Consider the following 26,636-nt stretch of genomic DNA (forward strand, 5'->3'; position numbering starts at 1 on the left):
CGGTGTTTTCTTTAGAACAGATTACTTACAGCAGAAATAAACCCCCAAAAAATGAATAATTAACACTTGCCTTTATCCCGTGGAGGTTTCTTCATTTGTGTCTCGCATCGTCCCGGTGCAGAGGAAGCGCCAGGCACTGACATCTTCTCTCTTCTTCGGGTTCCTCTTCCTATGTCACCAGATACACTGCGCAGGCGCGAGATCAGGTGACGTAGATTGGGGAAAAGATTGCTGATCTCGCTGCGCATGCGTAAGATTGTCAATTTTCTATTAATGAAAAGGCTCCTTCAGCGCATGCCCCCATTTAAAGGAACTGTCCCTAATATTACCTCCCTGTGTTCTGTTCTCAGCTGTTAGTTGTACATGTATAGACTTTAATTATAAAAAAAAATTGCCATTATAGCGGAACTAAACTAAAAATAAAAAAATCACACTTACTTTAAATCCTGCAGGTCCCCTAATGGCGCCGGCCCTTCTTGTGATCCGCTCCCGCGTCCTCCTGGGATTCCTCTTCATCTCAGCGCCGAGGAAGTGCTGGGCACCGCCATGTTCTGTCTTCTCTTTTGGTTCACTTGCTACATCACTGGATCTTGCACTGCGCAGGTGTAGCCGCTGTAAATGGAAAAAAAAGAGAGCCTACCTCTCTGCACATGCGTGAGATCGGCATCTCATTCCCCTAGGAGGAAAAAGGCTCCTTCTGCACATGCCTGAGATTAGAGCATACGCAGATGGAGCAGCCAGAGCCTCCTGGGATGCATGACGTAGGTATCTCGGGAGGCTCTGAGATCAAGACAGAAAGGGTCAGTGCTGCACACATATTTTTATGTTTTTAATATAAATAAATAAAATAATAATAATAAATTAATATAAATAACATTTTTACTTCTAATACGAGTAATATCTTTCCTTTAATGTTAAAAAGAAAAAATTTTGAGTTTAGGTCCGATTTAACTAAATTAAAAAGTGAGGAGAATCCTTCCAATGGGGACACTAGATCTAGTGACTGTCTACGAGTAATCTCCAAAGTAACAAAAAGTCACTTGTTAGGGGCTGTGTGTGAACATCACAAGGTTGGTTGCAGACAATTACAAACCGTTTAGTAAATAAAGCTGCAGCTCTGATATCAGGTAGCTAAGTCACATTATTGCAGAGGGGACATCACCTGTCCCATTCTGTAGCAATGACCGGTCTGATCATACAAACCTAAAATTAGATTAGCAATGCATTTCATTCATACATTGAGTTGCACACAAAGATGAATACCCCATATTCTAGTATTGTCCTGGAGCTCCCTCTATAGGGGTGCTCATTTTCCCTAGGGGGCAGGGTTTTTTGTTTAGGTGGTAATTGTTTTTACTTATGCTCCCCATTGGTTTTCTCTTTCTTTAGGTGGCTCACAAAATCTACCCAGATCCAATCATAGGAATTCTTCCATGTAATGTTCCTGATGTAGCTTCCTTTCTTGTTTTTTCCATTACTATATTAATAAAGGAATTTTATTCTTTTTTGCAGACATCCAATATGGGCAGTAGACTGAAATCTTTTCTGGATTTGGTCCCAGGGAAGAAGCGATTTGGTATCTATCGATTCCTTCCTTTCTTTTTCGTCATGGGTGGTGCCATGGAATGGTTCATGATTAATGTTCGGATCGGCAAGGAAACATTTTGTAAGTTTATTTCTAATGCGGGATAAATTCCTTGAAGGTATTGGCTCTGGAAGAGCAGCGTTGTTTTTAATAGTATTTCAGCAAAGCCACGTGAATGTGCATGTTGCAACATATTACGCTGCAGTGTACATTAAATAGGGGTTGCAAATGACACAGACAGTGACACAGGAGGAGGAGAGGACCCTGCCCCGAAGAGCTTACAATCTAGGAGGTGGGGGAAGTATCACACAATAGGAGGGAAGATATGGAATGGTGGGTGAGTAGTGAAGGTTCAAGAGACAGAAGAAGACAAGGAGGTGGGGTTGCAGCGTTGAGTGCTCTTTACAATGAGCAGAAAGTAGGAGCTAGCTGAATAGAAGGAGGAGACTATTCCAGAGAGTTGGGCAGCTCTAGAAAAGTCGTGTGATGAGGTTATGAGTGAGGAAGTCATTAGTAGGTTATTGAAGGAGCAGAGAGAGCGGCAAGGGGAGTATTTTTCTATCAGGTTAGAAAGGTAAGTGGGACAATAACTGTGGAGGGATTTGAAGGCAAAGCACAGGAGCTTGATTTTGATTCTAAGGTGAAATTGAAGCCAATGAAGAGAATTACAAAGAGATGCAGCAGAAGAGGAGCGGAGGGAAGGATGGATGAGTCTGGCGGCAGCATTCATAATAGATTGTAGAGGGGAGAGTCGGGTTAGTGGAATACCAGCGAGGAGGAGGTTACAGTAGTCCAAATGAGAGATAAAAGCATGTAAAAGAAGTTTGGTGGTTTCTGGGGACAGGTAGGGGCGCATTTTGGAGATGTTGCGCAGGTGAAAATGAAATGTTCCGAATATGGGGGGTAAATGAGAGGGTAGAATACGAGGTGACGTCAAGACAACAGGGGAGGGACGAATAGAACAGTTAGGGAGTAGTCCAGACGAGAGATGATAAGAGCGTGTACAAGGAGTTTGGTGGTCTCAGGACAGGTAGGGGCGGATTTTGGAGATGTTGCGTACGTGAAAGTGACAGGACCTGGAAATGTTCTGAATATGGGGGGTAAATGAGAGGGCAGAATGGAAGGTGACACCAAGACAACGGGCCTGAAGGGAGGGATGAATATTAGTGTTATTAACAGTTAGATATATGTCAGGGGGAGATTTGGAATTTGAGGGGGGAAGATGATGAGTTTGGTTTTATCCCGGTTGAGTTTGAGAAATCAGCAGCATGAAACCTGTTCCAGGACTGAGGGAGTGGACAGATAGATATATATATATATATATATATATATTATACAGATAGATTGTATAATCCAACAGTTCTGAAAAAAATGTTCCTGGTTCCTACCACCAGTCTGTATATTACTATAGACCAAAGTGGTATAGTAAGTGTATGTGAATAAAACCACTGAGCACAGCAGGGGATAGGAAATCCAATACTCATGAAAATGTTGGATTCTGCAGGAATTGCTGCAGACATCTGTGGCGCATGTAACAGTAATGTTAAGGGACATTGTATATCAAACATTTTATTTTTCTAGTAACAGGAGAAATAGGCAATCCTTCAGTTTTTTTCCTGGAGGGGTCACTAAGCAGAGGGGTTTCCTTTGTTTTCTTCTACTTGGTAAAAGATTTCTCATACAATGAACAATTCATAATGCATTCTGTATACTCTTATTTCAGATGATGTATATAGAAGACGTCAGTCAGAGAGACTGTATGAAGAAAGAATTCAGCAGACGGAAACAAAATCCTGATATTTTTATATTGTGGCTCTGATGGTTTAATTTAAATAAATATGTATTTTCAATAAACTAGATTGTGTGTGTTTTGTAAAAATGAACAATTTGATGGACTACTCTGTACACACTTTGTGTATACCATCTTTATTTTACTTGTGGCTAGTTTTGTCTAATGAAAAGTTTTAGCTTGGGAGGAAGGGTTAGTGAGAAGAGAATTGTTAGGATACCTAACTAGTAAAAGTCCTGATGCTGATGTCTGACATACGGCTTTTATGTCTGTGTCATAGATAATTCTTAATAAATGTGTATAGAAGTAATTTAACAAAGCCTTCTAAAACCATAGTATGTGTTTTGGGTAATGTTTCCATACCAAGAGATGATCATTGTTTTCAGAAGTAAAATGGAGAGAGTTAATCATATGTCTCTGAGCCCCCCCCCAGCCTGTGCTAAAATGTTCTGATCTCAAGGGCAAACATTACCTTCCCTGATAACCAAACCTTTTAAATATGGATAAAGTGGGGAAGGATTTGAACCCACGTAAGCTGCTGTTTTGCGTTCTGTTACAAAGATTTCCCTGCTCATTGTCCTGGGGACGTTTTTTTTTTTTTTTTTACTGAAATTTACAGACTGAAATTTAAGGCAAAAGTTCTTTTTTTTTAATCTTAATGCTAGAAGCCTATTGAATTTTCTCGAATTTCATGTCTAGTAGAACTTTGTCCACAAAAAAAAAAAAAAAAACTTCCTAACGTAACCCTAAATAGCAGTAAAATTGTCACACTTGGGGGGACAGAGCCTCCAGAGGGCGCTACTGCTTGTGCAGAAGTGCTGTGTTCCCTTAGGAGGGCCAAGGCGCAGAGTCTAAGCAGTAACTAGGTCTTCTCCAGAGCCTCTAGTGGTGAGGATGTCGCACTGCTAATTACTGCCAGGTTGCGGTCCTTGGGCACACCAGGGTGGGCAGGAAGATACACGGTGCCCAATCAATAGGTGGAAGAATTGTCAAGGAAGGTCAGGGAACGAGTGCTGTGCCTGAGCCAGCTAAATAGCCAATGATGATTAAGAGGCCATTTCCGATTGGTCAGCGAGAGGAGCGATACTGATTTGGAAGAACAGGTGCGTCCGGGCTCAGACCTGCCCAAATGCCCAGGAGAGATGCCTACTTTTTAGCGAGGAAGAGGTAATTGTGACAAAAATCTGTCAAGGATTTATGTCTACCCTATCCAAAGTTTTAAAAGATTTCTAAAAAAAATTGCTTTTAGGGAAAGGTAAAGATTAAATGCTGATGATGTCACATGCAACATTGAAATCACTTTACATTTATACTCAAATATAAACCAAGATTTTTTTTTGACCAGAAAATGTCGTTAGAAATAGGGTCTTGGTTTAGGCTTAGGCCACTAGATGGCGCTGTGATCATGTAACGTGTATAAAAACACTTGCCATATTTTGATGGGTTTTGTTCACTATATATGAAGACAAAGCGTCATCTAATGGTGACCAACAATATTGCACAAAGGACCATTTAAAATGGACCTATCATATTTTTTTACTTTATATAAAAGTGTAAATAACCCTTTTATATAAGTTAAAACATTTAGTTTTTAAACCATTTTTTTAATAATTTTTTAAGGGAAGGCGCCAAGTTTTTACCACTGTGATCACCTGCCCAAAAATATAGCTCCCAAATGCCCCTATTTGAAGGAACTGTCCATAATATTAACTTCCTGTGTTCCCTTTCCCAGCTGTTACTGCATTTTGGTCTGATATATAGACTTTTTTTTTATATAAACATAGCTATTAAAGCAGAACTGAACTAAAAATAAAAAAATTTACACTTTCCTTTAATCTCGCAGATCCCTTGATGGTGCTGGAATTCCTCTTGGTCCCAGTACAGAGGACTGCGCACCGCCATCTTCTGTCTTTTCTTCCGTCTTCTTCAAATCTTCTTTCCACATCACCCGATATTGCACTGCGCAGGTGTGAGATCGGGTGAAGTAGCCGCTATGAAGGGGAAAAGAAAAGAGAGCCAATTTCACCACGAAAAAAAATGGCTCTTCTGCGCACGCCCGAAATTAGGGCATGCGCAGAAGAAGCAGCCAGAGCCTTTGGGATGCATGACGTAGGTATTACAGGAGGCTCTGCGCTCCCATTAGGTCTTGTTTGCCACAGCAATCAAGATTAAAAGGGGTGGTGCTGCACCCTTTTTTGCACCTAAAAAATCCAACAACAACATTTTTACTTTAGAAGGGTTGTCTACCTTTCTATGTAAAGTAAAGATGTTGAGTTTAGGTCCACTTTAACTGTTATTCTCTACAAGTGTTTTACAATGCTAAAACCCCCATCTATCCATCCTCCAAACCAGTGGTTGCCAACTTTTTCGGTCCCGGACCATTAAAAAAAACAGCTCCTGACCGCCCATGTCATCATTATGACAGATCTGAGCCTGTGATGGAAGAGTGGACAGGCTTGTGTCTAGGGATACATCCCGCCCAACTCCCTGAGCCTAGGAACTGTATGGGGGACGTGGTCCGCGGCTCTGGTCGGTGCGTCCCCCCAGCTGGGTCCTTCTTCTGACCCTGCTTGGGGATGCACCGACCAGAGCTGCGGACCACCGGTTGTCGACCCCTGCTCTAAATTGTCACATTTGCTATTTTGGAAAACGTAGTATAAAAGATGCATAAAGGTGGTAGGGGTGTAGTGTCTTCCCCTTTGAGTGACACATAGGCATGGGTGTAGTGGGGCAGGTACATTTATATAACAATGATGCGCACTCACAATGGATAGTACCGTGCCCCCTCTTCTTTTTTTTACAACACAAAGACAGGAGAGAGACACCACTAAGCTCCTTTTCCCATCCCCTGCCGCCCCGTGTGAGGGAGGGCGAGTACCTGACACCTTCAGTTCTTTGTGGGTTGTAGTCATATTTAACAAGCACACACCTTGCTTTGTGTTAATGCATTGCGTTACCCATTCATACAAAAAATGCTGGCAGCACACAGAAAATGGAAGACATTTTTGTGGATGTATTGCAGTGGTGACAGTGCGGTTGGTAATTCATAGTAAGACTCATGGTAAGAAAAGAAATGGGATGCAAGTGTAGAATCAAATGGCAATCAGAAACCCTAACAATAATAATAAAATAATATATATACTTTCTTTCCTATCATTCCAATCAATTGAATTGGAATCCAAATATCTCAGCCATCAGGAGATATCAAAAGGACTCCTGGAAAGAAATCAGTCCGCAGTTTTTTTTTTCTCCCATCCAGTTTGCAAGAGTTTTGGTTTACAGAAAGTAATGAATCAGTTCCTAAGACATGTACTGGATAAACTTGATGGATTGATATAAATAGTCATCTGGTGAAGAACCCGCACTGAGATAGCTTTGCTTGTTTGCCCACCTCTTGCTCTGAAGGGTGCCTGTTTTGCAGGGTTTAAAGCTGGGGTATTATTGCATAATTTCTTAAAAAGAAAATTCACCTTCTATACTGCTAAAGAATCTGACTTGTTTCAGTGAGACACGTTGAGATAAGGGATAAGGAAGATGGGATAAGCTTGTGAGCTACCTTGGGTCTCTATGGGTAACCACAATATATAGGAGACATATGTATCATGTAATAAATGTTTTATGAAATGTTATATGTATATTGTTAAATAAAAATGAAACAATTGCCTAAATCCTTTTGTATTGTTTTATGCCACTTCAAAATCCCTAACATTGTAAAGATACTCTATGTTTGCTAATTATATTAGTTTATATATATATATATATATATATATATTTATACAGTGAGGAAAGAAGTATTTGATCCCCTGCTGATTTTGTATGTTTGCCCTCTGACAAAGAAATGACCAGTCTATAATTGTAATAGTAGGTTTATTGTAGCTGTGAGAGACGGAATAACAACAAAAGAACCCTCAAAAACCCAGTGCTCAAAATGTGGATTGTAATAAGTGAAATAAGTATTTGATCCCCTATCAACCAGCATGATTTCAGGCTCCCAGGTGTCTCCTGTATGCAGGTAACGAGCTGAGATTAGGAGGAACCTCTGTAAGGGAGTGCTCCTAATCCAAGCTTGTTACAATACCTGTATAAAAGACACCTGTCCACAGAAGCAATCAATCAATCAGATTCCAAATTAGCCACCATGGCTAATATCTTGCAATATAGGGAGATGCCGCCGTGTTACAAGGTATCTGATATATTGATGACAACTTTACATTGCTTCAGACGCTGGATACAGACAGGCCTAGAACCCCATGGGCCTGGGCATAGGGCAGCCGAATGTGAGGCCTGGAGCGTGGCACCTGGGTATCGTCTAATGTGACATGGCGCACCACACCTCATTGAATGTGAGCACGGTATTGTAAATGGGTACTAATTTGTTTTTCTGAACACCCCTATGATAAATATGTTGTTTTATTACAAAGCAACAGCGCTCCTTGCATTGGCACTGTGTACTTGTTTTTTTTCCAGTCATATTTTGCACTATGTTTATGTTCTGTGGTATAATGTAGCAGTATGCAGATATGGAAGCAGTAAGCAGAGTCATACAATTAGCAGCCATTCTTTTCTATACTTTATATTAAACATTTTGGCTTTGTTTTTTTTTTTTTTTCTGTCATGGCAATGACGTGCCAGCGGCTGCAGTTCAGCCACACACCACACGGGGCGCACTCGTGTAGTCTGATCTGTGCAGCAGTATGTCTGCGCTATGTACGCGGTGGTCGGCGGGGTTCGCGGGGTACAAACGGGGCCTGTGTGCCAGGCTGAGCACCCCTCCTCACCAACACCCGGGCACAGAGGGCACAGGAGGGCACTCAGCAAAACATACTCCCGCAGAGAAAGTGGACAGCAAAGCTCAACTATGGAGCCGGTACCATGAGATGAAAAAACTGGTGTATGGTAAATGGGGTGACAGGGTGCAGTTCTGGGGCACATGTGGGGGGTGGGGTGGGGGTAATATTATACAGGTGGGGGCAGCAGGGGCAGGAAACCACAGTGCACAGAGATCAGTAGATACACAGGAACAGGTGTGCATGGTGTCCAATGTGTCTGCCTGATGAGATTTATTTAGGTGTAACTTAACATTTGTACTTTACATAGAAGTGCAAAAGTACAAAAAAATTTTTTTTTTAAATGATCACTTTAACACTTTTTTAAACCAAGGCTTAATGGGAGCGCAGAGCGTCCCAGGATACCTACGTCACGCATCATGGAGGCTCTGGCTGCACCTTCCGCGTATGCTGTAATCTCAGGCATGAGCAGAAGGAGCATTTTTCATCCTATGGGAAAGAGATTCTGATCTCACGCATGTGTAGTGAGATCGGTTACCTTCACAGCGGCTACGTCACCCGTTCTCACACCTGTGCAGTGCCAGATCAGGTGAGGAAGAAAGAAGGCTGAAGATGGCGGCTCCCCGCGCCGGGATGAAGAGGAATCCCAGGACGACGCGGGACTGGATTGTGGGAAGGACCAGCGCCATCGAGGGATCTGCGGGATTAAAGGTGTGTGATTTTTGTTTTGTTCCACTTTAACCCCCCTAGCGGTAATCCTGAGTGTGACTCGGGGTGGATTTTACATGCAAAAAGCGGTAATCCAAAATGACACATAGGGTCGCTTTTAACTAAAAAAAAAACCCCACTTACCTTGTTCTGTCGGTGTCCCCCTGGTCCCCGCAGGTCCTGGGGACACGTCCCGCTCCTCAGATCTTCTGCTAACTGCAAAGATGAGATCTCCAGGGTTTCCCGGTGACGTTGGTGCATGCGGGAGGATCCGCAGGAAATTTAAATACATTTTGTACTGGATTCAATACAAAATAGCTATATTGAATCCAGTACAAAGAAATCTTTATATAGTGTATATATATAATTATATTATATATGCTACTGTACAGTTACATTACATATTTACGTTTTGTTATTTAAAGTTTATTACATTATCAGTGAGTTATGCCTAAGACTTACAGCCTACAATGAACAATAAATTTCCATGCAAAAAATTGTACCGCTTTTTGCATGGAAATTTGGACGGAAGTAGACCACTAGGGAGGTTAATGACTAATTTCTACTTCATGCCATATGTGTAACTAATATATTAAAACTGCAAGAAAAACTTATTGTCCTAGATTAGTCCTCTGTCAGGACTTATTATTGTGTTTGGCTTCTTGAACCAAGTTAGGGGAGGAGGGTAACTCCCATAATAGGGAAGCATTAACATTAAAAACAGTAAAATGGGGGAATAAGGCGGTATGGTGCCCGTGGTAAGAATAGTACCCCATCAGTGACAGAATTGGGTTCCCATTGATGATGCCAATGTGAGGAATTGGGCCCCATCCTTTGGGCTTGATTCATATAACATTTCAATCTAGTACATTGTCCGTCTCCAACTCCCCTGAGGAAGCCATTAAGGCAAAACGCGTTGGGTTTCTTGAGACACTATGTGTATTATTTCAAGTAATGTCTTTATTTCTTTATACAGACTTACTGCTGTCATACAACTCAGCAGTGATTTATGTCTAGTTTAGACATCCCAACAAAGTTGTAACAAAGCCGGAATAAGCTGGAAAAATTTAATTCACGTTTTTGTACTTTGCACTATATCTTGTGTGATATGATCATTCTTGAAATCTACTTGTTTGTATTTTTCTATATACTGATTTATTAAAGGTCTCCAAGACTAGAGAAGATAAACTTTCATCAGTGAACCTGGGTGATCCAGCAAACCTGGAATGTATTTCTTAAAGTAAATTGCTATTTGTTGGAAAATGTTTTCAATCCTTGACCAGATCCATTCCAGGTTTGCTGGATTACCCAGGTTCACTGATGAAAGTGTACCTTCTTTAAATGTGGAGAGCTTTAATAAATCAATCCCACAGTGTCAGAGAGAGGAATAGTATCCCAAGGGCCAGATTACAGCAAGCATAGTCCTGTATATGGACTGTAAGGCCATGGTTTGGGAACAACTTTTCTAACTGGCTTTTTTACATATTATAATTTGGGGAGCAGATAGATGGAGGACGGTAGACGGGTGTAAACAAAACCTTAAATATTTTCCTTAATAACCTCAAAGGGTTTTAAAAATTGTAAAAATACCAGGTACATCAATGCTGTGCTGTATGTAGTCTGTTCATCGAGCAGAGCTATGGGAGGGACCATCAGACCCACTGCCCATATATATGGGAGGGAGGGTCCATCAGGCCCACTCCTTATGTTTCTGGGAAGGACTATCAAGCCCACAATTTATGTTTCTGGGAGGGTCCATCAGATGCAACAATTACAGCAGTGGGAGGAGTCAGCAGCAAACGTCAGTAAGGGGTAGATACCAGTCACCGTGTACAAGTTGACAGCAGCAGTGACAGGTCTTCTTCACAGCAAGCTCTTGCTCAGAGGCAAAGTTTCATGCTGGATTATGGCACACATCTGGAAAAAAATACAGAAAGCACACCAAGAACCAAATAACAATACACAAGCCTCTTTGTATTGTACTTGGACAATATGTGCTTAGCCTGGAGTTCAGCTTTAAATGCATTGAATCAACTCCAAGAAGAGTTTCCAAAATGATATATCAGTTATTTGATATAATATTTTTATTTTTCAATTAAATGTGGAACTAAAGGAGAGGCAAATGAATGTGAAAGATTTAAAAAAAAAAAAAAAAAACTACGGAGTGACCAAAACTACAGAGTGGATCCACCAAATATGAATCATAGGCTAGGTTTCTGTAGTTCTTTATTAAATAATAAACCCTGAGATATAAGCCAGCAGGGCCCATCGATTGCTACATGAATGTGTGACCGACCCTTTATAGAAGCTTGTGTACTACTCTGTCTCTTGGCATCATGCTTGTCCCTGCAGAATACATTGGTTATTTTTGACATGGTGTAACTGATACCTACAAGGTTCATTCACATTATGTACAGACACCGACTGCTATGCTGGTCTGCAGTCATTACATGACAAGGGCTGGCGGTTCATTTCATCTAAACAGAGAAGTTCCTTCAAAGGAACAGCTGAACATCTGATGGCTGAACAGAATGCCTATATATATATATATATATATATATATATATATATATATATATATATATATATATATATATATATATATATATATATATGGCCCAAAATATATTCATATATTTATAAGCTACAAGCAGACCTGGATGTACTGTTTGATTGGGCAGCTAAGTGGCAAATGACATTTAATATAGATAAATGTAAAGTTATGCACTTGGGAGCTAACAACATGCATGCTTCATACTGTCTAGGGGGAATACATTTGGGGGAGTCAGAAATGGAAAAGGATCTGGGGGTTCTGGTGGATCATAGACTTAATAACAGCATGCAATGCCATTGTAAATGGATAGAGAACTGGCTTATGGACCGCATCCAGAGAGTTGTAATTAATGATTCATACTCTGAATGGTCTAAGGTTATTAGTGGTGTACCCCAGGGTTCAGTGTTGGAAAAAAAAAAAAACAAAAAAAAAAAAAATTCATTAAAAACCTGTAATGCTTTTGGTACAGAAATCTAGACATCAGTGTAACGCCCAGGTGGTTAAGCTCTGGATAAGGTTTATTTCCCTAGTGATTGAACTTGATAGGTTTAAAAAAGACATTATTCTATCATTTTGTGGGATTTCTTCTTTCTCTTTGTTGTGCCACCTGGACAGAAAGCGAGTGGAATCTTTTCAATGCTGCATAATTTTTTTTATCGTTTTTGCAGTTTTTGTTACTGCTGAATTTTCCTTACTTCCTGTTGTATGGGCAGAATACAAAAGGGGGAGGAAGTCTCTCCACTTTGGACACAAGCACCATGCCAGCAATTTGCTCCAACAGGGGAATAAAAATCCTTTCTGATTCCATAAGGCAATCGGATGTTCCCTAGATCAGCAGTCTCTGTTATCTTTACTATAAATCCCTAATCCCCAGTTATATTGTCTGCTTCTAGAAATCATCCAGCTTTTTCTTAAAGCAATCTATAGTAGTTGCTGAAACTACTTCCTGAGGGAGCCGATTGCATATTTTCATAGACCTGACAGACCAGGAACTAAATTACAGCATTAACATCCCAGTTATCAGGCTGCATTGCTGGAAAAAAAATACTTATCTCAGTTTCCCGGTAAACATGGACAATGTCATCGTAATTTGAAATGACTTTTAGCAATCAAACATTTCTTCTCACACTGGTCCAATTAGTGTGAGTTGTATTTCACATATTTTTGTGAGTCTTGGCATATACAACCCTGTACAGAAGTCCTTTTAGTATATTCAGCACATAATGTGTATACAATATACAAATGCCTTGTGTTTGTTCTGTTTCAGATCTTCTTCCTCCGGGTGTGTGCAATCTCCTGAACCCCGCAACAATATGTTCAAACAATGAAATCAGTCTGGCAGACATCGAGATCTATGGCTTTGACTATGATTACACTCTGGCCGAGTATTCCAATGAACTTCATAAAATGATATTCAACACTGCCAGGGACATACTCATCAAGCATTACAAGGTGACAGTAGATAAAATGTCATGCATGCTCACAGGTCACCCTAGGTTATCCTTCCTAATTTGGGCATGGTCAGGCAATGAATGTGATATCTGAGAGACCTAAGATTACAGAAGGCACTAATTACCTCCTGGATGGTTCATTTCTGTCCGGATTTATATGTATAAAAGCGGTACATTGTCTTTCATGTTAACATACATTGTAGAAATAGACAGAGAGGGTATTTTGACACAATAATTGATTTGTACCTATTAGAATAGCAAACCTAATTCTTAGCTGTCACTAGTTTTCTCAGCCTGTACTAAAAAAATTTGGAAGCTACTCATTCTATTAACACCCCTGGGAATTATGGTTACAACTGCACCATAATAAAACTATTAACTCTCTGCTATTATTCTCCATGCAGTAAGACATTTATTCTTTATAACCATTCCTTTAATTATTACCACCAAGTGATCAACTACTGACTTGTAAAGTCTCTGAGCCCCCTGGAGCAAATCAGCGAAATGCGTCGGGATTGGAGACAAAGTCACTCTATGTAATCATGTAAATGAGACTAAAAACAAAATCTCGCATATGGGTGTTCCTGTACACCTTCAAACAACCTTGAAAGTAGCTTTAAATTTGTTGTAATTTTCACAAGATAGCTATAATGATATGTGTTCTTTTTTGTAATTGTTACTATTCTAATCTCAAGTAAATACAAACCATTTAATGTGCCAAAAACCCCTCTCTATCTATTTCTACAATACATAAAAGCCAAATACATAAACGAAAATTACAGATGTGATACCAAATACACAGACAGTGCTTATCAGAGGGTGAATTCATGGACAAGGAAATGTGTATTTTGTATTGCATTTTTTTTTTTTTTTTTTTAACCACAATGGGTTTTACTTTATACTTGGACTGCAATATCATAGATGCTATTATAAAACAGACAAATTCAGTTTATATTATCCTGTATCTGGGCAGAATCTACTGATGAAGATTGATGCTTTCCATTATATCCAGCTTGGAACAGCATACAGGTAACTGCATGGCTATCAGATAGGTACTAAGTTTAGGTTTTATCCCATTAGATGCATTTTTCAGCGCAAGACATGGCCTATACAATACTTTTGTCTTTGGCCAGTGTATTGCAGATTGGTTGGTTGAAAGCCCAGTATGCTTTATATTTGGTGAACCAAACAACTATTCAAATAATAAAAAAAACACATTGCATCTTTCAAGGCAAGTGTTGGGGTGAAGGATCCCTATTTTTCCTTTATATTTGGTTGAAATACCAAATCTGAGTCACATTTAAGACAATGGCACACACATTTGTCATTTTGTGTATAATTTTTTTGCTTTCCCAGTTCAATACAAAGTTCCGTTTTATCTGTGAATTTCTTTTCAATCATTTTTCCTTGCTTTACAATTGAATATAATCCTGGTTTCATACACTGAAATTCACATGCACAGCTCGGCAATTTTTAAAACGGATTAAGGCATCAATCAGCTAGGTAAGAACGCTTATTGTAGAAGGGACAAAAGGGTCCCAAAGTGGATTGCAAAGTTTGAACGTGGAACTTTAGCTTAACTAGTAATTTTTTACTAGGTAAATGAATGTTCACTTTTTGTCTAAAAAAAAAAACAAAACTTTTATGTTGCTAACTCTGGAAAAAATCAGTCGAGTGAAAGGTCTCTACGTTCACCTGGTAAATGGTTCAAAGCAACTCAGAAGCAGCTAAATTTGGTAAGCGTGTGACCATAGGCATACATTTTTGATTAATCCGTCAGCTGCATTAAGGCAGCACTTTTTGTTCTCCTCCCTGTAATATGATTTTTTTTACCGGTTTATCCTGGTCATAGATTTATTATTTGTCTATTTCCTTTAATAGGTCACGCTGTCTGATACAGTGGCATTTACAGGCCATATTATCATAGCAGGAGTTCTTATAACACATATGTTTAAATGTTTTTTTCCCAAACAACCAAAAAAAGGCTGAAGATTTAGTCTGGCATTTGTTTATTTTAAAGTCTCCTTAAAACTAAATGTCCATCCAAAACTACACCACCACAGGGTGATAAAAATGCTGTAAGCATTGTCACCCCAATTAAGGAACAGAAAAGGAAAGTTCCACTATCAGGATACGATCTAGAGGTAAAAAATCATAGTACAGGGGGACCTAATAAAACAAATACTGATGTTTTGTTTAATACTAGTGACAGAGTCCTAACAAAGTTTGATCTGTTTTAAATACCATTGTAAACCTAAACTGCTTACAAATTTCCCTATAGAATGTGTCATCAAACATGTGTTTACAGGAATATGGCCTTATGATGGTATTTCAAAATCCTAAAAACTGGCCTGGGCCTGCAAGTCTTTAATTTCTATATAATTTCTCTACAGGTAGGCATGACAAATAGTACTTTAATTTACTGATTACTTTTTTTACATCTAATGTGCTACCATCCTGCAGATCATTAGAGACCAGGACTGTATACATTGCCAAACATTTTGTACATTGCCTTTAAGTTGCCCAACAGATTTAAACTCCCAGAAAACAAAGTACATTTTGTATTTGTTTTACTTCTGGGAATGTTGAAAATCTTATAATCCGTGCCAGCTTGTCACTTTGCCAGCAGCCGCTCTGCGCTTTCTCTCTGACTTGGCTTAAAGTGTATTTGCTGAACCTTAACCTAGATGATAATATTCTTTTCTTGTAATGCCATTTACAGGGGTCTTAAGCCTGTTCCAGATGAGGAAGTCATGGAATTATATGGGGGCACCCCACATGTCCCCCTTTTCCAGATGAGTGATTTCTATGGAAAGGTATTACATGTTAACTATTAGAGCTTTCCAATCATTTCACTTATAGTTTAGTAGGATGTTGTACAGAAAGCAATATATATGTGGTTAGTAGTCCATCAAAATGCAAAAAAAAAGTCATAATATCTTATTGATGAGTGAAGTTGCATTGTCTAATAAAAGCCTGAATTAAAATAATTGTCTTACTGGCATCTTTGCTTGGACACACACAGGCAGAACAAAATATTCTCATCCAGATTGTGGGTTCTTCATCCAGTCTTTGGGAGCTTTGGGTGACTACAAGTGAAAGGTTATGCCCTGTAGGTTTTCACCTGTTAAGACAATGTCAAAAGGATATAAAAAAAGGTTACTTTGAATAATAAAGATTGATAGAGGAATGATAAAGAGTGATAAAGGTTTAAAATGTCCTGTATTACACTGTTTTGATCTTGAATCTGAAGATCTTGAATGAACATAGCTCCTAATACTATTGGGTCTTTAATGATCTGGAATTTATTCCGTATTAAATGTTGATGTCCTTGTGTTATGATAACAAAATTTACATTTATGTTTCAGGGACCTTCAATGAAACAGTTCATGGATATATTTTCTTTATCTGAGATGACTCTGATTTCCTGTGTAACTGATTTCTTCATTACTAATGGCATTGACTTTGACCCAGTTCACTTATACAAAGATACAACTGTGAGTGTTACAATTGCATAGTTGTCTGTTTACCACCAAGTATACTGGATTTTTCTGAGAACATATATTTACTCAAATATTGTGCCTTAAAAATGCCTCTTGTCTCTATTTTTTTTTTTTTTTGTATGAACAGGAGACTTAGATATAGAAAGATAGCTTCAATTTTACTAAGTATGTTATCATATTTGTACCATATAAAGCTTGTATTCAGTTGACCTTCACACCTTTTTTTTTTTTTTTTTTTTTTTTTTTTTTTTTTTTCTTAGGACGCAATAAGAGATGTACATGTTAAGGGGATGATGTATGACTGGATTGAGAAGGACATGGGTAAGAAGAGTGTAAATCTTCTTATGTAACTTGCTATCTTTATGTTCCTAATATTTCAGCATTTTGAGGCTATTGCATTTACAGGGGAACATAGACCTGGGGTCTCACTTTTGTTTAATTAAAACCTCAAATGTGATAGTGGCAGTAAAAATGTCATGGCTGCCAAAACTTCTCTACTATTTTCGAACACTACCAGTAGTGGCTCCAGTACCTTACAAGGCCATGTAAATGCGTTTGTTTGGCATGGTAAGAAGCCTAGGGTAGCTCAGAGGACCATGTACACGCACAGGCATTCCGAGTGGTTTGGGGTACCCAACCTGGCTAAATACTATGCTGCGGCACAGATTAGTCAACTTTCCGCGCTGCATGCTTCCTCGGAGTCCCCTCTATGGTTTTCACTGGAAGCTGTGAATTGTGGATCTTTCCGGCAGCCTTTGTTTTTATGGCGGCTCAACAAGCAATAGCCGGGGCTTGGAGGACTGAGAGAGTGGCTTGCATTGAAGTCTAGACTGGATGTATTTTAAGGTTAATGAGGACCTGACCAGCATTTTGACTGACACCCACGACCAGTTTTTTGAGGTGTGGGACCCCTGGATTGCTTACAGTCATTCTACTCTCCACGGCCCTCTAAAAGCTCGCTGGCTTTAGTATTTATTTTGTATTCTGTTTTCAGTAGTATTCTGGGGGATCTGCAGGCTTCAGGCACAGACTTTTCCCCCTGACCCTTTCCCTATTTCCCTATATACTGTGTATTTGATATTCTGTATTGTCTTGTTCTATTTTAAATTTTTGTGTTCTCTACTACTTTTGTGTATTCTACTACTATTACTATTTCCCCCCCCAAAAAACGATTGTTAACAAAAACCTCAAATGCATATACACATGCTTGCATAGATTACTTTGTAGAAGGGTATATACCTTTTTTTCTTAGTGAAGAAATATTCTGTTCTACAGTGCACCAGCAGTTGAAGAATTGTTTTTGTTCTATATCCTATTCCAGAGCACTACATTCTACATCGAGAAGAAGTCTATGCTGTACTGAAGAGGCTTGTAGGACACAATAAGAAGCTTTTCCTTATTACAAATAGTCCTTTTAGTTTTGTGTAAGTATTGCATCAGGACAAAACACACATTTTTGAATTACCTATTTAATCTTATCATCCAACAATCCAAACATCATGTTTCTGACTGTCAATGACATAAATCCATTGATGATAGAGGTTAGAGATCTAACTACCAATTTGCAATCTATTTGGGTCCTTATTTTTACTTCCCTTGACCAGCTTGAGCATTTTCGTTGGTAGACAATTGTATGTTTAACAGATTAACTATCCTGGGTCAATAGACCTACATCTGAACAGCTTGCAGAGTACAGCAACAGTTGATCTTCATACTCTTCTAGCTTTCACCTAGGTGTACTGATGTAAAGAGAACAAGGTATCTTTTTAGTCTGTCTGTTCCAGGTCTGTTTGCTTGTAGCTGTGGGGTCTGGTGTTAGTTAACATGATGCTAAGTCTAGGCGATATGAAAAAAAAAGGTTTTAGTGACTTCACATTGAAAACCTACATTACTTACATATTTCGCATATACATACCTATTATTTACAGATTTTTGCAGAAGGTTTAGCTGATGTCCTTTCTGCAAAAAAACACACCCACCTGCCTTGACCTTGCAGTTCTAAGTAATAGGCGGAATAAATTCCTTCCCAATTAAGATGTTTGAAGATAGAATCGGGAGAAGGAGAAAAAGATTGTGATGCCCACGGTAAACAGGGACAGGTGAGTGTATTATAAAAACTGGCATCGGGCAGGTAAGGGTATCTAGTTGCAGAAGGGACATTGCCTAGTCCATATGCAAAAAAGTTTTTAGGGGTAAGGGTTTAGGTACTCTTTTAAAACTTTCTCCCACAAAAGATATCCTTGGTAGATGCTGGAGAATTAAACCACTGTGCTATTTATTGGGAATTGTGTTGCTGAGAGTGCTGTACCTACTGCCCATGTTACTGGCTATGCATGCCAAAATATGGCCAAATTGAGGGATCCATTTCTCCCTGTTGGAAAATATAGATACAAAAGTGGATACCAACCTCCTAATTTGATAGAAAAAGAGTCATGAATTGTATCAGATGGAGCTTATTTTTTCCAAAATATAGAAGTAGCCAGGGTCTAACCCACTGGTTCTTTCAACTAAAAGAAAAGTATCTGAATGTAATGGGAAACCAGTTAGTAGATCATATCTGCTATGTTCATCCAGTTTATATATTTTGTGTGGACTGATCCTTAATGTAATAAGTGGGTATATTTTGTCCGAGAATAAGGTGTTATTCTTAAAGCTGAAGTAAACTGGGGAAAAAAAAAAGTGTCGGGCACCTCCATCTTCTTTGCCTTTTATCCTACATAGATGGGGGAAAAAAGAGCCACTGACCATGCGTGAGATTGCCATTGCAGAAAGAGCTCCTTCTGCACATCTTCAGATTGGATGATATCCTCCTGCCTCCTAATGCCTATTGTGCCTAATAGTAAATCTGGCCCATTTTTAGATACACCAAGCACTGATGGTATGTGTGATAATCTAGTCACACAAACTCTTACTAACACAGGATAGGAATGTCAGATATCTATCATTCATTTTGTTTTGAGTTCAATGCAGTTACAAGTGTAAGTTTCCTCATTACCTACATCACCTATGTCATGTGCTCTGAGCCACTCCCGTATGCTTGAGGATATGGACCACACATAAACCATTTACCACACCTGATATCTGTCATCAGATTTTTATCATTCATTTTTTCCAACAATTGTGGGTTCAGAGCCATAACAAGTGTAAGTTTCTTCATGTCACACATCTTTGCTATGTACTTCTCAATGCTTGTACACCTGCATGTTTAAGGATATGGGACACCGAGGCTCAGTACTGCTTTGATTAATGAATAAATGGTGTGACACCAAGGCAGGATTGGAGGTGGAAGGGCGATATATTTGCCCAAGATTCCTCTCCTGTGTGGAGTAGCAGGTGGAAGACTCTCACCTGTGAGATAATTAATGAAGCACTAAGGGTGGGGATATAACCCAGAGCCAGGCGCTCAGTCAGTAGCTTGGCTTGGAGAGACACGGGTGTTTTCTTACAGGAATAAAGGAATGAATTACATGGTAGGAAAAAACTGGCGGGATCTGTTTGATGTAATTATCGTAAAGGCAGACAAACCTGCCTTCTTCACTGACCGGCGCAAGTATGCTATCCCTCCTTCCAACAATATATATTCTATAAACGATTCAAACTTTGTATTGATACGTGATTTTATCAATATTAGCCTCCAATTATTGTGCAGGTCATACAAAGTGGTAGGTGCTATGGCCCACCATTTATCCTGTGAAAAATCCTAGCCAAACAACTTCATACTCTTTCCATTTTCTTTTCATCCAGGATCTTTACTTTGTACTTGTTTTGACCGTTTAACCTTTCATGGCCAGGATTTATTATAGGATAGGATGCCCAGGCTAAATTTAGCAGCTCTGGTATGCATCGATTTAACAATGACTTTATGTCTAATTTTTCTGACTGACAGCGAGCCTGAGAACTAGGAACGCAATTTCACATTCCTAGACCTCTGCTGCAAGTTATAAATGTTTTCTTGGGACGAGGGCATTTTAGATTTGGACTTATAAAGTCATTTTGTGGTGCCGTTATTTGTTTGCTTTCTGCCAACTGCTTCACTTTCTACCCATCTGCTTGATTTTCTTCTTTACTTTCTATGTTGTGTTTAGCTGCTTTCTGCTTTATTTTCTAACCAACAAACCGCTTTTTGCATCTTGACTATTGTTTTTCACTTTTTTATCAAACCATTATAAAAAATATTGTACTGATAAGCTTTCCTTTCTGCCCACTGGGAATTTATTTCTTGCCAACCCCCTTTCTCAAGCATCTTTCACAATCAACATACTTTACCTTTGAATGTTTTTGTGTTCATTCTGAGTTTCTTCTGAGATATCATGGACTTTGCAAAGTGCTGCTGGGCCTGATTTATTAAAGCTCTCCGAGGCTGGAGAGAATACACTTTTATCAGTGAAGCTGGGTGATCCAGCAAACCTGGAATGGATCTGGTCCAGGAATCAAAACATTTACTAGCAAATGATTTTGAAGACATCCATTCCAGGTTTGCTGGATCAGCTTAACTGATGAAAGTGTATCCTCCCCAGCCTTGGAGAGCTTTAATTTATCAGGCTTATTATGTCACTGCTAAACAAACACAAGTAAATAATATCAGAATAATTATTACTACTACATGAGAGGTGTAAATCTAATGGAGGTTGTCTTTACACTTTACAGCAGTGCCTGATATACGGTATAAATAACTTGTGTGGGGAGACTAGCAAATAACTATTCAATCCTGAATCAAAGCAACATGCAAAATACCACTAGGCAAATCATTACCCTGTAAAATTGCCTCTGGTATGCTTGGAAACCTCTTGAAGTGCTGGCATGTAAACTATTCTGATGACTTTTTCTTGTAGGCCTTTCAGGAGACTGGATGAAAATGGTTCACTGCAGTGGGACAGAATCAACAGCCTGGAAAAAGGCAAAATATATAAACAGGTCATTTAGATATTAATAAAGAACAAGTATAATTGTATTACATGTATATGTTATATAAATGCACAAGTACAAAAAGCTGTTTTAGCTACTGCTTCCCTTTATTTCCACTTTAAACTGTTTATAGCAGTGTTTCTCCAGAGATCTCCTCCAGAGATTTTTAGGGGTTTGTGACTCCTATGTGTCTTGTTTAACTGACACCAATGATCTTTTTGGCTATCTGTAAGGGTGACATCCTTCCCACTGAGCAGTAATGCAGGAGGCATTCTTCCTATTCATCACCACACTAATGTACTGTGACTCCCACTTTCCCCCAGCATTTACATCGATTAGATGTGGAACTCATACCTCCTATTTGATGTATAAAATATATCTAAACAAAACTGTAATATATTGTAGCTTACCACACCTTAAATTTGATGGCTGCATTAGTTTTCTTTTTCTTAGGCTGTAGTGTACACAGGTTCTTTCTCTGGGTGTCTACCTTCTCTCCTTCATTGTATCTGTAGTAAGAGTTATGGTTACCATCCAGTCTGGAATTGCATGTCTGCTTTTGTTTATGGTAATTAAATGGAGGAAGATGTGAGTAGTAGTAGTAGTTTAAAAAAAGATTATTTTTGTGATAAGGACCCTGCATTTCTGGCAAGATCAACATATTTTCTGTGTTTGATGAAAATGTTTTTAGCCTGAAAAATAAAACTAATATAGTCACCACATCTAAGGACTGGTAGACTGCAATGTATTTTTTTGTAAGACTTCATAAAAGGGAAAACCACATCCAAAAAGTCCAAACGTAAATGAAACCTTAATGTCCAAACATAAATTAAACATTTCTCTATACTTCAATTAAGTGTACATTAATCATTTTGTATATATTATGCCACGTATGTGTACGGCAAAAAACCCTATACAGTTTTTACATTTTCTAATTTCAGGGAAATCTGTTTGATTTTTTACAACTAACAGGCTGGAGAGGGTCCAAGGTGCTTTATTTTGGTGATCACCTCTACAGTGACCTGGCAGTAAGTATTATAATATTGGTATTTTGTGAAGAACTGGTGCAATATGAGCACAAATACAAACATTTCCCTGTTTGCACCTAATGCGGCTAGTAAGTTTTACGGACTAGCCGGTAGTTTGTTCCGGCCTAACGCCCCCCCCGGCCACCTGTGGCTCTGGAGCTGCAGGTTGCCGGCGGATCAGCCAGGGGCCGTTAGGAACTACCGGAGCCGCCTTGCAGTTGTCCCTCTATTTACCGCGGCTGGCGTTGATAGTTACGCCGCCGTGGTAAATAGGGAAAGCTCCCTGAAGGGAAATCCCTCTCCTCTGCAATGCATATGAAGGAGAGGGATTTACCTTAAGGGGGCATTCCCTGGTGATGGGCAGAACCATTAAGGCGGGTCCAGCATATTGTGCTTCCCCCCCCACCCCATAAATGGCCTAATTGCCATAAAACGTTGCTGACACCTGCTGTAGAGGATACACTTTTATCAGAGAACTTGGTTGATCCAGCAAACCTGGAAATGGATTTCCTAAAAATAATTTGCTATTTGTTATCCTGTACTACATCCAATCCAGATTTGCTGGATCACCCAGTTTCATTGATGAAAGTGTATCCTCCACAGACTTTGGCATCTTTAATAAATCGGACCCAATGTATATAGGGGAGAAGAGAAGAAAACAAGATGGCAGCATGGGAGATAGCTAAATGATAAAAAAAAAAATAGGACAAAACAGAATTTTTCGGGGGTGGGGGTTAAGTGTGTTTAACAGCAACAAACATAAAAAAGGGACATGGTGGCTAAAGTACAGCTTTATATGACTGCAAATGTATAGGATGCTTTTACTAGATTTGAAAACGCTTCCTGATCTTATTAGGGAAACCTTTTCTGTTTTATTTCTCCAAAGGATCTAATGCTGCGTCATGGATGGAGGACCGGGGCCATAGTCCCTGAATTGGAAGCTGAAATACGGATAATAAACACTGAACAATACATGCATTCACTGACATGGCAACAAGCTTTGACCGGGCTGCTAGAGAGGATGCAGGTCAGGCGATTGCTCATTTGTAAAAGTAAAATGAATCTTGTGCAGTCTGCATTTCAGAGCAAGTTTCTTTGCATGTGAATAGAAGTTTTTCACTTGGTGTTTGTGCGTATCTAAACCGTTTGTTGCTTTTGCTATTTTGTTGGAGCATAAAATTCCCCTGGCAGCTTTGTGTCTCATACCATCCTCTTAGCCTGCCATTGTGATCTAGGGTACAATTTATCCCTAAAGACTTTACAAAGCTAGTTGTAGTGTATTGGCTGTATGGTTACATGGAGGAGGGTAATGGTCTGCCATGGGATATCATTATTATGTTTCATTACTTTCAGACCAAAAAAGAGAAAGTTCTTCAAGCTGCCAGGGTCAAAACCTCCCTTACCTACTAAGATCAAACTGTGTCAGGAGATGCATATGCGGCCGATCCTGCGCTGTGCACCATCGCCGTATATCATGTCCTGTTTATTCTCCGCAGCAGGGAAGAGATTAAGGAATTAGTTGTCTACCCTCTGCTCAGCAGCTTGCAGCATTTTCTACAGAATAATGAGATTTTAGGAGCAAAATAATGGCTTCATCCTGCTCTGCCATTGGCTGCTTGGACTTTATAGCCCTTCTGTTCACTGACCCCAGTTGTAGTGTTCAGCTTGATGTTCAAGGTAATTTTTAGTCTTTTAGTTTTAGACAGGGTGGTGTGTTTTTTAGTGGATTTTAGTGTTGCAGTTTTTTTGCCAGTTTCTTGACCCTGTGATTGCGATTTGCCTGTGACACTGACCCTGATTCTATACCCTTGAATACCTTGTTTGGCAGACTGATTACCTGTGTATGATCTCTGACTTTGTATTTTGGACTTGTCCTTGCTGGAATCCATTGTTCTGTGTTATCTGTGGGCTCCTGCTTCTCTGTTTGTCCTTCCCCAGATGCCATCACCTGCGCATAGAAGCCTTGCTGGGACGGCGCAAGGGCTTGCTATAGGTGAATAGTGCAGCGTTAGATTCAGGGAGCACTGGCACCAGACCGGCACCTTGCATATTACATTTTTGCTAATCTGGCTCTTTCCACAATCCGGAAGTGTAAAACCAAGATCACAATGTATAATATAGCCGGGGCATTCTTTTTAAACTTCTCTTTAATTACCAGAAACAAACATGCTTGGCCATCACAGCTTCAGCTTTCTAAAAATATCTTCTGGATCTGGCTCTACATCCTTGGGAGGGTTTGCCATCATCTTTCGAACACTCACAAAAGAAAGCCAATACTTCTGCTCCATCAGTGTTCTCCCCAGCCCCTTTTAGCTGGGCGCACCACCCAGCACTTTTCAGTAACCACACGGGTATTTTTGGTTGGTTACTGAAGAGTTGGGTCACAATACAGGGGTTGCCACCCACCCATCATCTTCAATTGCCAGATCTTTCCAGGACTTAAACTGCTATAAGGCATTGGGTGGTCTACCATCCCAGTCCTTTTGTCGGGTGTCTGATTGACTTTTATTCTCTATACAGACGGACACTTATCCAAATTTCTGCTCTAGTTTGGCATGAGGAGGTCTCCTGTTTCTCATCACTGAATGGACAGATGTTTCATATTAAAGAATTGTAGTTGTGATGTCATAGTTGAGTGGTTTTATGATTCGGCCTTTTTATAACTAGCACTTAGACATACTAATGGCTTGACTAGGGGTGGGCAAACTTTGACTCGGGCCATAATCTGAAAAAAAATTTGACAGAGGGGCCGATAGGAGAGTGGGTGGGGTTATGCCATCATGACGTCATGATGGCATAACCCTGCCACTCTCCCATCGCCAATCTGAGCCTGTGATGGGAGAGTGGGCGGGTTGTGTCACTGCACACAACCCGCCCAGTCTCTCATCCCGGGTTCAGATCCGAGAAATGTGTTCCGTGGGTCTGGCCGGTGCGTCCCCCCCCAGCGGGGTCCTTCTCCTGACCCTTCTCGGGGTGGCACTGGCCAGAGCCGTGGAACACCCAAAGATCCGGAGAAACATCCTTATTGGGCCATTATACGGCCCGGGGGCCGTAGTTTGCCCATGCCTGGGCTAGATACTGTTGGCCTTGCTTTGAAAATTACCTTCTAACTTGTCTTATAAGTTTATTAATATATTTATTTTATTCTATACATGTTGCATATTGTTGTACAATTTTCAACCTAATCTATGTTTACTACAATGGCTCTTTTTCTACTCTATACCTTTTTGCCGTTTTATCTTCCCTTTGTTTTTGCATTTTGTTCCCCATGCACTTTTCCCATTTTCTTTCCCGCCTTTTCTATTTCTTGCTCCCTCCTTTCTTTTTTCCATTTTCTTCTTCTAGTAATCAAATCCATGCATGTAGCTAGGGTCCTTCTCCTGACCCTTCTTGGGGTGGCACTGGCCAGAGCCGCGGAACACCCAAAGATCCGGAGAAACATCCTTATTGGGCCATTATACGGCCCGGGGGCTGTAGTTTGCCCATGCCTGGGCTAGACACTGTTGGCCTTGCTTTGAAAATTACCTTCTAACTTGTCTTATAAGTTTATTAATATATTTATTTTATTCTATACATGTTGCATATTGTTGTACTATTTTCAACCTAATCTATGTTTACTACAATGGCTCTTTTTCTACTCTATACCTTTTTGCCGTTTTATCTTCCCTTTTGTTTTCCCATTTTCTTTCCCGCCTTTTCTATTTCTTGCTCCCTCCTTTCTTTTTTCCATTTTCTTCTTCTAGTAATCAAATCCATGCATGTAGCTACACTGGATACCAAATTATCTTTGCTTAATGATTGGATATTCTTGTATATTTCTTTTTACGTGAGTGTTTGTGAATCACAATATTGTCTCACTTAGTTATTGTATCTAATGACTTTACCTGATTTAATATATATAAATATGTCATATATGAAATGTGTTTTGTTATATTGCCATCGATATCGAGTTACAAGCAATGTGTGATGCCACTGGAGGCCGCGTACCATATTTTAGCATACATGAAGTATGAGTGATAAATCAAAAATGATTTGTTATTCTAGATGTATCGAGATGCAGAATCCAAACAAGTTCTTATGGAGTGGATGAAAGAACGTCAAGAACTAAGGTAATGGTTTTTTTGTCTTTTAGTTTCAGACTGGGTGGGTAAGCGTTAGAACCGTTGTCAGTTGTGTGGATACGGCAGGGGATCTATTGTCACTTCCCGTCAGTACAGGAACCGATGGGAAATGAGAGCGTGCAAAGGCTAAATCAAAAGAATGTCATTTTACACAACTGGTTCTTACATCCCCTGGAACATTAGGAAAAGCTGAGCTCCTAGCAGG

General features: G+C 39.7%; 2 protein-coding genes across 3 annotated transcripts in view; both read left to right on the forward strand.

The window, feature by feature from the left end:
• UQCC5 (ubiquinol-cytochrome c reductase complex assembly factor 5) overlaps nucleotides 1–3,439 on the forward strand; it is a 4,550-nt gene extending 1,111 nt beyond the window's left edge. Inside the window, exons 1-3 of one of the 2 annotated variants that reach the window (XM_072421042.1) lie at nucleotides 157–603; nucleotides 1,513–1,666; nucleotides 3,309–3,439. In XM_072421042.1, the coding sequence (XP_072277143.1) occupies nucleotides 547–603; nucleotides 1,513–1,666; nucleotides 3,309–3,382 (285 nt within the window). In that variant the 5' untranslated portion in view covers nucleotides 157–546 and the 3' untranslated portion in view covers nucleotides 3,383–3,439. Of the gene's footprint in view, nucleotides 1–156; nucleotides 604–1,512; nucleotides 1,667–3,308 lie in introns of those variants that run through there. The other variant, XM_072421043.1, reaches the window with a different exon arrangement.
• A 4,616-nt stretch (nucleotides 3,440–8,055) lies between these two features.
• On the forward strand, nucleotides 8,056–26,618 carry NT5DC2 (5'-nucleotidase domain containing 2). Its single transcript, XM_072421239.1, has 13 exons — nucleotides 8,056–8,270; nucleotides 12,691–12,938; nucleotides 13,848–13,903; nucleotides 15,597–15,690; nucleotides 16,243–16,371; nucleotides 16,638–16,698; nucleotides 17,699–17,801; nucleotides 19,826–19,927; nucleotides 21,210–21,291; nucleotides 22,224–22,310; nucleotides 23,197–23,337; nucleotides 26,355–26,419; nucleotides 26,528–26,618. The coding sequence occupies exons 1-13, from the start codon at nucleotides 8,069–8,071 to the stop codon at nucleotides 26,559–26,561; spliced, it is 1,404 nt and encodes a 467-aa protein (XP_072277340.1). The 5' UTR covers nucleotides 8,056–8,068; the 3' UTR covers nucleotides 26,562–26,618.
• Nucleotides 26,619–26,636: the final 18 nt, after the last annotated feature.

The sequence above is a fragment of the Pyxicephalus adspersus genome, chromosome 8 (genome assembly GCF_032062135.1).
Source record: "Pyxicephalus adspersus chromosome 8, UCB_Pads_2.0, whole genome shotgun sequence".
Classification (NCBI taxonomy): domain Eukaryota; kingdom Metazoa; phylum Chordata; class Amphibia; order Anura; family Pyxicephalidae; genus Pyxicephalus; species Pyxicephalus adspersus.

Bases quoted from the DNA above. Each gene is read 5' to 3' on its own strand.
- NT5DC2 (XM_072421239.1), top strand. From the start codon at position 8,069: ATGTCTGCGCTATGTACGCGGTGGTCGGCGGGGTTCGCGGGGTACAAA. The intron at 8,271-12,690 runs GTAAATGGGGTG...GTTCTGTTTCAG, and splicing joins GATGAAAAAACTGGTGTATG to ATCTTCTTCCTCCGGGTGTG. The intron at 16,699-17,698 runs GTAAGAAGAGTG...ATCCTATTCCAG, and splicing joins CTGGATTGAGAAGGACATGG to AGCACTACATTCTACATCGA.